At 50.2% G+C, this 9,972-nt stretch overlaps 1 protein-coding gene across 1 annotated transcript; it reads left to right on the top strand.

Moving 5' to 3' along the window:
* Positions 1 to 7,347: 7,347 nt before the first annotated feature.
* GPR182 (G protein-coupled receptor 182) lies at positions 7,348 to 9,747 on the top strand. Its single transcript, XM_053556314.1, has 2 exons — positions 7,348 to 7,489; positions 8,307 to 9,747. The coding sequence occupies exon 2, from the start codon at positions 8,323 to 8,325 to the stop codon at positions 9,523 to 9,525; it is 1,203 nt and encodes a 400-aa protein (XP_053412289.1). The 5' UTR covers positions 7,348 to 7,489; positions 8,307 to 8,322; the 3' UTR covers positions 9,526 to 9,747.
* Positions 9,748 to 9,972: the final 225 nt, after the last annotated feature.

Below are 9,972 nucleotides of genomic sequence, written 5' to 3'. Positions count from 1 at the left end.
CTGGGCCTGGGTTTCCACATCCAGTCGGCACCCAGAGTCCCTGAGAAACCAAGTCATGGTCAGTCTCTAGATTTGAATGAGACAGCACCAAGAGTGGATAGGAAGGCCAGGCCCAGTCGCTCACACCTGTAATCCTAGCACTCTGAGAGGCCCAGGTGGACAGATTGCATCAGCTCAAGAGTTCAAGACTAGCCTGAGCAAGAGTAAGATACCATCGCTACTAAAATTATAAAAATTAGCCAGAAGCTGTTGGTGGCACCTGTAGTCTCAGCTACTCTGGAGGCTGAGGCAAGAGAATCTCTTGAGCCCAAGAATTTGAGGTTGCTATAAGCTATGATGCCATGGCACTGTACCCTGGGCAACAAAGTAAGACTCCCTCCCCACAAAAAACAGTGGACAGGAACAGTGAGAGTAGTCAGACCTCAGCGGCAAGAAAGGGAAGAGAAAGGGATGGGGAACCCACAGGACACAAACTTCACAGTTGCGGGGAGGGAGGAATGGAATGACTGACAGACAGCAGGCATCACAGCATTTACCCTTCCACTCTTGAAGGTGCCTTTTCCCCAGCCATGGGTGCCCTCTGTCCTCCAGCTCAGGGACATCCCCTGCCAGGTCACACATCCTGAACCAGACCCCTCAGACACTGAGACTCTAAACTCAAAAGATTCAGTTGAACAAGGATGCTAGGGATAGTATGTCCTAATCCTCCCCCAAGCACGGAAGGTTCTAATCCCTAACTGGAAACTCATTAGTTCAGTTTATATCAGAGTGTTGATGGATAGGAGGAAGCTTCCCCTCTGGAGACGGAAGGCAGCAAGAGCCTGGACTTCATACCTGCGGTCCTTGGAGGGGCTGCAGGGTGAGGTCAAGGACAGCATAACAGAGGACTGGGACGCAGAGGCACAGGGAGCTAAGGGAATGAGGCAAGGACAGAGGAGCCATAGTTTCACTGCACTGGGCTTCTCTCCTTTACCCCAAATTCTGTCCACTAATTAAGAGAAGAAGAGTATATTGCCCAGATCTGGAAGGTTTCCTGCAGAAATTAAAGAAGAGCCACGCGCCCCCTGGTGGGTAGTCGGTGGCAGGGCTGTCAGGGCGTGGGTGTTGGCCAGGGATGGCCCCTGGATGCAGCCGGTCCCCACAGTGTCTACTCTCCCCTGTAGCCTCTTACATGTGTCCTCCAAGAGGGTTGGCTGGTAAGGAACTGGATTAAGTGTTAATTACACAAGCCTGTTTCTATCCTTGTAGGGCATTGTAGTGTCCTTCTAAGCCAAGAATAGGAACACATGACTAAAAAAGACACCCAGGCTCGGTGCCGGCAGCTCAGTGGTTACGGCGCCAGTCACATGCACCAAGGCCGGCCCAAGACAGCTAAACAACACTGACAACTGTAACAAGAAAATAGCCAGGCATTGTGGCAGGTGCCTGTGGTCCCAGCTACTTGGGAGGCTGAGGTAAGAGAATTGCTTAAGTCCAAGAATTTGAGGTTGCTATGAGCTGTGACGCCATGGCGCTCTACCAAGGGTGACATAGTGAGACTCTGTCTCAAAAAAAAAAAATAAAATAAAAAATAAAATAAAATAATAAATAAATAAATAAATAAAACCCTGTCCTTGTAGGAATCAAAGATCTGGAAGGCAGGAAGAGGAAGCCACTGGCCCTCTCTGCTCTGCAGAAAGGGCCAGGACAGCAAAGCGAAGGAATGATGGCACTTCCCTCAGGATTGGGCTCCAGTCCCATCAGACCTCACCTGACACCCCAGGAAAAGAGGTAGGGGGCATGCGCTTCTTTGTCAATGTGGTCCTTTCCCCACCATGCCAAGGCCTTTGAGTCGTGACTAGGCAGAGCTGTGCAGTAAAAGCATGTGGTTTGTGTCGGTCAGGGGGTGATAGCAGAAATCACAGACTTAACCAATTCAGGTCTTGGAGAGGATACCTGGAGGCGAGCCCTACCTTCTCGAACACCTTCTTCTGGGAGCTACAAAGTGGCTTAATAATCACTATCTTTTGGGGGGAAGAAAAAAGATAGAAATCCAGAAGTTCCAGTGTCAGCCTGAAGCAATGGTTTATTTTAATGAAGCAACATGGAGGGTGCCTTGAGCGTGGTGAACACTAGATGGACTCTAGTGTTCACTAGTCCACTGATGGAGTCTGAGCCCCTCAAGGGCAGGCAATGAATCCTACCATCTTGTGTCTCCAGGCCCTGGCAGTGCTACCATCTTGCAGAAGTGAATGAATGTCAAAGTAGATGACATCATTTTCCATTCTCATCCATATTTCTCACCTTGTCTGACATTATGAGATTTCATGATGCCTCCATTTTTCCCATCTTCATAATGAAGGAGGATAATCAAGATGACTTGAGCAGGTCCTTCCAACATCAACTTTTGGGAAGTTTAAGAATTATATGTCTTTATCAAAGGGTGAAAATTTAGGAAGTTGAGGCCTGGGGCAGCACCAGAGAATTCCTGTCCTGCATACATTAGGTGTTCAACAAAAGTTAAGACAAATGTAAGAAATTAGAATCAGTAAGAGACTGCTGCCACATACGGATGGAGTGGCTGGGGGTTTCAGGGATCACAGGGGGCAAGGTTCTGAGAGAGCAGCAGAAGCCAGGGGAGGGACAGGAGTCTGAGGAGAGGCGAAGAGTGGAGGCTGTGAAGTTGCTGATGGTGTCAGGTGGGGGACCAGTACCTGTATCTGGGGCCCTCAGGCTCTTACCAGTCTTTCCAAGCTTCCTCTTCCTTCCTCCACTCTTGGGAAATCACAGTAGGAAACAGTTGTCCTTTATCTTGTGGAAAGATGGGAGGTGGGAAGCAAAGATATTGACCTTCCTCTTCTCAAACCCCTCCCCAGATGGTCCCACATATCCCTCAGGCTCCATGAAGGAGGATCCTCCTCCCTCACTCAGGGAATTTCCCAGAATTCCCAGGGCTGTGTGGCCTCCACAGAAGTGGATGCCCAGCCTGGCATTTTTATCATGAGAAGCTCTTCAAGGGTGGTCTCCTTTAACATTTGGATATCATGGGCCCTTTGAGAATTTAAGGAAGGCTAGGCTCTAAGCCTCCATAGAAATGCACGTAACATAACCTTCAAATTTTGCATCTACCTTTCAGGGAGTTCACACCTAAAGCCATTAGGGGAAGGAAACCAGGTCAAGAATCCTTATGGACTTATCGAATTACTAGCAGCCTGACTTGGGCAGATCATTTAACCGTTCTGCACCTCAGTTTCCTTGTCTAGTATTTTTTTTTTTTTTTATTGTAGAGACAGAGTCTCACTTTACCACCCTCGGTAGAGTGCCATGATGTCACAGGACTCACAGCAACCTCCAGCTCTTGGGCTTCCGCGATTCTCTTGCCTCAGCCTCCCGAGCAGCAGGGACTACAGGCGCCCGCCACAATGCCCGGCTATTTTTTTATTGCAGTTCAGCCGGGGCTGGGTTTGAACCCACCACCCTTGGTATATGGGGCCGGTGCCTTACTCACTGAGCCACAGGTGCCGCCCCCTTGTCTAGTATAAAACCCACCTTTGTAAGTTGTAATAAGGATTAGATGAGGTAATACATGAAAGAAAGTTCCTTTCAACCATGTCTGTCAAATGGTGAGTAATTGATAATGTTAGTTGTTACTTTACTACACCTCTTCTGCCGTAACTCATAATGGCATTTGGGAATGTTCTCACCCTTGTTTGTAAGAAATACAACTCCAGACGACAAAATAAAAAAGGAAGCTGATGTTGATCCAATTCTGAGAGAAGAATGGCTAGTGATGATGGGACTCGAGAGGTTTCTCAGTATTAATTCCACAAGAGAGAATTTTTCCTTCCTTTTCCCCCAAAAGCGGGGAAAGGGCATGCTAGTGCCGAGTACTTTGTGTGTATTATCTCACATCTGCCATATAATAACCTTGTCGGGCAGGCAGCATTAGCCTCATTCTACACATAAGGAAATAGAGACTCAGAAAAGTTACGTGACTTGCCCAAGGTGACATGGGTACTGAGTGGTGGGACGGCATGTCAAAGATAGGTCTGATCCCCAAACTGGTGTCATCTCCACTGTGTCTTGTAAAGGGCTGGGGGCAGGGAACAGCTGAGCAGAGAAAGCCAAGGACGGGGGAGCAGGCCATGTCCTTCTTTGGGGAGCCTGGGGAGGTCCTCGCCTGGTGCTGCTGAGCAGATAGGCTGCCTTTCTAGCTTGGGAAAGCTGTGGCAGGAGGGCAGAGTGCTGACCACGGCCAGACTTGGCTTCTGTTACTCGGTGACCTTCTGGAAGCTCGTGCTGGGAAGGAAGTGCAATCACTGCCACACTCCTCAGCCTGACCTTTTCCTGAGACACCTGGCCCACCCCGCTCTTCCTCCGAAGCCCAGATCCACCCCTGGGAAGCTGCTTGCCTTTATCTGTGCCTCTCAATCCCTCCTCCCTGTGCCTTCCTTCCTTTCTGACTGCTGATCACAATGTTTTGTCTACACTTTGGGGTAAAAAATGTGGCGGGGGCGGGGGGCAGGAAAAGTAAAGTTCCAGGAATTGTTTTGCGGCTGTTGCTGACAGCAAAGACGTTTGCCCTCCTTCTGCCCAGATTGTTAAGGAGCCTAGTCTCCTGTGCCTCACTTTTCCCCTTCTTCCTAGCCTGTCTCTTTCCAGCTCCCTGCTCCACCTCCCAAAACAACTCCATATGAAAACTGCAGAGGGGTTATCTCTTCTTTCTCCCTCAGGGAGCAGCTTGCCCTCTGAGCCTCTGCCGTAAGGAACCACCACCACTTCCTCTTGCTGCAAATACACACTGAGTGATGAGAGTATAAGTGGGTACCAGCAAGTGGAGGTGCTGGGGGTCCTTCTCCACGTGGGAGGGAAGATTTGGAGACCCAGGAGACATGAACCACTAAGATGCAACCTTGAGAGGAAAGGAAATGACCAGAGGCGTTGATATGTTTTAGTAATTTATAATCCTAACCCCTCAAAATGGAGTCTCTCAAGCCAAGGAGCATTGCACACAGTGAACTGTTTGCCCTCCCAAAGTAACAAACAAGCATGTCATGGACTAAGGGAACAGCAGCTGCTGTCACCTAATGGCAAGAATAAGGATCATAAAAGCAGCCAGGACCCAGCCTTGTTCAAGGTGTCTTCAGAGGTTCTGTGCAGAACTCTGAGGCTTTTGGTATCTGTAGCCTTCCCCTCTTGACAGGTAGGCACATTGGTTTCTGTAGTTTATTACTCCCTTCATTAATATAGTTGCATGACTGGTGGTGTGTGAAGGCCTAGCAATAAACCATGAATTCCAGCATGTATAGTTGAGTCACTTTAGCACACTTAGGCAGCAGAACCCTAATTAACACATCAACTGGCATAGCCAGTAGCAAGTATGGTCCGTGTGAACAGGACAAACACCAGAACAAAGGTCTTCTTTGGAGGGTGCTTGGTCTAGGAGAGGCTCCATCTAAGGGATTGAAGGTATGAAGAGGAAAGTGAAAACTCTCAGAAGGCTCATTACTAGAAAAAGATATACATGGGACAGAAACTACGGTCCTAAAGAGAGGGCAAAACTGAAAAAGATGCAAACCACATTTCACATTGTCATAGTTCACCATAATAGATTCTTGATCTAGGAGTGGTCTAATATGTGAGTGGAGGGCTTAAGAAAGCTGCAAAATTAAAAATATCCCCTCCCATGGAGATGGATAGTGGTGATGGTTGCAAACAATTTTGTATGTACTTAATGCCACCGAGCTGTACACCTAAAAATGGTTAAGAGAGCATGGTGGTGCATGTGTGTAATTCCAGCTACTTGGGAGACTGAGGCAGGAGGATCTCTTGAGCCCAGGCATTTGAGGTTGCTGTGAGCTATGATGATGCCACAGCCCTCTAGCCTGGGGAATGAAGTAGTGAGACCCTGCCTCAAAAAAAAAAAAAAAAAAATCAATTAGCAAACACACACACACACACACACACACACACACACACATCCTTGCCTTGAGTGGATAAACAAAATGCAACATAGTGAAATATTCTCAGCCATGAAAGAGAATGAAGAACCAATATATGTTACAATGTGGATGAACCTTGAAAACGTTATGCTAAGTTAAAAAAAAAAAAGACAGAAAGGACACATGCTATATGATCCCATTTGTCTTAAATGCTCAGAATAGGCAAATGCACAGAGATGGAAACAGAATGGTGGTTGCCAGGGCAAGGGGACGTCCAGTGTGTCAGTGGTGGGGAGGAGACTGCTTAATGGATATAGGGTCTTCTTTTCAGGAGATGAGAAGGTTTAGGGCTAGACAGAGGTGGTGGCTGGACCACAACATGAATAAATACCACTCAAGTGTACACTTTAAAATGGCTAATTTATGTTATGGGAATTTCACCTCAATTAAATATATATTTAATGCCCTCCCGCCAATACACCTATGGCCCTCCTGCCTCCAAAACATGGGCCTGGGTTGTGGTGACGCTGCAATGTGCATGCCTGAATAAGACAGGAGGATGCAGAAGATGCAGAAGCCCATCCACCCACTCCACACACACACACACACACACAGGGGTATCTCAAGAATCAGTGAGATTAACTGAGATGAAAGTGCTCTGGGAGGCAGGAAGCTCTGGTGACACAAAATGTTCACCAACAACACAGTAAGAATACAGAGGCAGGGGGCATCTCTCCCTCACACCCCACTCTCTGGGCCCCAGTGTAGGCCGTGCCCCTGGTGCAGTCCTGGGAGGAAGATGCTGCCTTCTCTCTCTCTTCCAACTCAGGGATCTCCTGAAGCTTTGGCACAGCCCCTCCCTATCCCCTCATCACCCCACAGCCAGTCTTTACCCTCTCCCAGACTCTCCCCTCCAAGCACAAAGGGGAGGCAGAGAGCTGGAGTCCCTGAGAGAGGAGAAGGCAGGGGTGAGCACCAACTAGCAGGGTCCAGGCCAGAGTCATTCAAATCCCAGCTGGTTTTTCAGATGCATTTTAGCCCCACAGCTCCTGTCCAGGTCCACTCTAGCAGGAATAAGTTGACTTAGGGGAGGCGCGCACGCGCGCGCGCGCGCACACACACACACACACACACACACAGAAAGCACTTGCAGAGCCCCATGCTAAGGGCTTTCTGTGATGGCTCCTTTCATTCTTACAACACCCCCATCAGTACCTGCTATTGTCCCCATTTTGCAGAGAGAAGAACTGAGGCTAAAGAAAGAGGTCTGTTCATAAAGCTAGTGAGTCAAGAGTCTGGCCTTGTGCTTGAAACCTGACCTTCCCACCACTGACACACTGGGACGTCCCCTTGAACTGGATTGGTAAAGTGCAGGAAAAAACCTTGGCCCTCTCCGACAGAGCCTCAGCCAGTGGTAGCAACTTCCTGAATGAGAAGGGCAGCGCTGAAGCCAGCAACACCACCAGCCCCACGGCCATCGGCCCTCTCAGCTCCTCGCCTCCTAGAAGGTCCCAACTGCCTGGAACCTCTGGTCCTCCAGGAGTAAGGTGCTCCCAGAGGAAATTCAGGTGAGCATCCCTGTTGCCTTCCCCCAGGGGACATGAGAATCGAGGCTTGGAGACAACTTGTTCTCCTGCTGGATCCACAGATTTTCCCAGGCATGAATGAGAGCTTAGGAGTAGGGCCCACACCCAGGGTGCAAATAACAAGACAGAGCAAGAGCAGTGAAGGAGAGCTCCTCAAAAGAGCCAAGGAATGAAATGCCAGGCGAGCAGTAGAGACCAGAGACCACCTAGGGATGGAGAAGGTGGGACTGGCTGAAGCTGGGCACCAAAAATCCTGGTCTCTTCTGATACTAAAACCCCCTTAACAAAGAATCTCTGCGCTTGGGTCAAAGTCGTCAGTGGGCCAAGCTTGGTGGGTCACACCTTTAATCTTAGCACTCTGGGAGGCCAAGACAGGAGGATCGCTTGAGGTCAGGAATTCAAGACCAGTCTGAGCAACACAGCAAGGCCCCATCTCTACATAAAATTAAAAAATTAGTCAGGTGTGGTGGTGCATATCTGTAGTACCAGCTACTTGGGAGGCTGAGGCAAGAGAATTGCTTGAGCCCAGGAGTTTGAGGCTGTAGTGAGCTATGATGACGCCACTGCACTCTAGCTTGGGCAACAAAGCAAGACCCTGTCTCAACAACAACAAAGCTGGCAAGTGAGTTGCATTATTTATCCATTTAGTGAGAATACTAAACTTCTCACTTCTCTTTCTTGCCTCATCAACCTCTGAATGTTTCTCCAAAACTCCCCAGTCCCTGGGCCTTCTATCCTAGGGACAAAAGTCTGCTTTTGAGGTCTCTTTTCCCTTCCAACTCTTCCTTCTTCTCATTAGGCACTTGCTGGTCCTTATGTCAGTCAAGCCCAGCTGGGGGCCCAGCCCCTCGGAGGGGCTCACCATGGAGCCTGCCAACTTTGGAAAGGTTCATAATTGGACCGAACTGCTGTCCTTCTTCAACCACACGCTGTCTGAGTGCCACTTGGAGCTGAGCGAGAACACCAAGCGAGTGGTCCTCTTTGTGCTCTACCTGGCCATGTTTGTGTTTGGGCTGGTGGAGAACCTCCTGGTGATATTTGTCAACTGGCGCTGCCCAAGCCGGGCAGGGCTGCTGAACCTCTACATCCTCAATATGGCCATTGCAGACATGGGCGTCATCCTGTCTCTGCCTGTGTGGATGCTGGAGGTCACGCTGGACTACACCTGGCTCTGGGGCAGCTTCTCCTGCCGTTTCTCTCACTACTTCTACTTTGCCAATATGCACAGCAGCATCTTCTTCCTGGCGTGCCTCAGTGTTGACCGCTATGTCACCCTCACCAACGCCTCTCCCTCCTGGCAGCGGCACCAGCACCAAGGGCGGCGGGCCATGTGTGCAGGCATCTGGGTGCTCTCAGCCCTCATCCCTCTTCTGGAGGTGGTCCACATGGAGCTGGTGGAGGGCCTGGAGCCCATGTGTCTCTTCATGGCACCCTTTGAAACGTACAGCATGTGGGCCCTGGCAGTGGCCCTGTCCACCACCATCCTGGGCTTCCTGCTTCCATTCCTTGTCATTGCAGTCTTCAACATGCTGACGGCCTGGCAGCTTTGGCGGCCAGGACAGCCCGAGGGCCGGCGCCACAGCCTGCTGGTGTGTGCCTACGTAGCTGTCTTTGTCATCTGCTGGCTGCCCTACCATGTGACCCTGCTACTGCTCACACTGCACGGAACCCACATCTCCCTCCACTGCCACCTGGCCGACCTGATCTACTTCTTCTATGACATCGTCGACTGCTTCTCCATGCTTCACTGCGTCCTCAATCCCATCCTCTACAACTTTCTCAGCCCGAGCTTCCGGGGCCGGCTGCTGAACGCTGTGGTCCAGTACCTCCCCAAGGACCAGGCCAGGGCAGGCGCACACGCTTCCTCTTCCTCCTCTTCCACCCAGCACTCCATCATTATCACCCAGGACTACCAGCCCACCATGGGCCCCCCCCTACTCACACCTAAACTTCCAGGAAGCCTCTTGCCTCCAAATGCCTCACCCATCTCCACTCCTCAACCTCTTATATCCAACTGAGATAGATTCCAGGCTTCTCCACCAGTGGTGCAGAAGGCTGGAGGCATAGGTGAGAGAGGGGGGGAACGGGGAGAGGGTCAATTTCGAATATATCTTAGAACACCGAGGTGGGGAGAGAAGGGGCAGGGAGGGGTAAGAACAGGTCCCTGGTGTTGTATTGTTTGTCTTGGTCCTTATATTTAAGGGAGCCACACAGGAAGAAAAAGTGAAATAAATAATAGAGACAGCCATGACTCTGGATCTTTGAAAAATCTGCACTCTGGCCGAGAGTGCAGATGGGATGGGAGCGAGCGAATGCTACAGAGGTGCTGGCAGAGGACGCCAGATGCGCTCATTTCATAAGTCCCCAGCCGGCCGGAGGGAGCGAGCTCTGCGGGAACCTCACAAACCTTCCTCTTGTGTCTGTGTGCTTCTTGATCTTCCAGCTCACTGTGCAGGTTGTGGGAA

This window comes from Nycticebus coucang, chromosome 12, assembly GCF_027406575.1.
Source record: "Nycticebus coucang isolate mNycCou1 chromosome 12, mNycCou1.pri, whole genome shotgun sequence".
Classification (NCBI taxonomy): Eukaryota; Metazoa; Chordata; class Mammalia; order Primates; family Lorisidae; genus Nycticebus; species Nycticebus coucang.
The sequence above is the reverse complement of the archived record's forward strand: the minus strand, read 5'-3'. Positions and strand labels throughout refer to the sequence as shown.

Excerpts from the sequence above, each read along its gene's own strand:
- GPR182 (XM_053556314.1), top strand. The coding sequence starts at position 8,323 with ATGTCAGTCAAGCCCAGCTGGGGGCCCAGCCCCTCGGAGGGGCTCACC.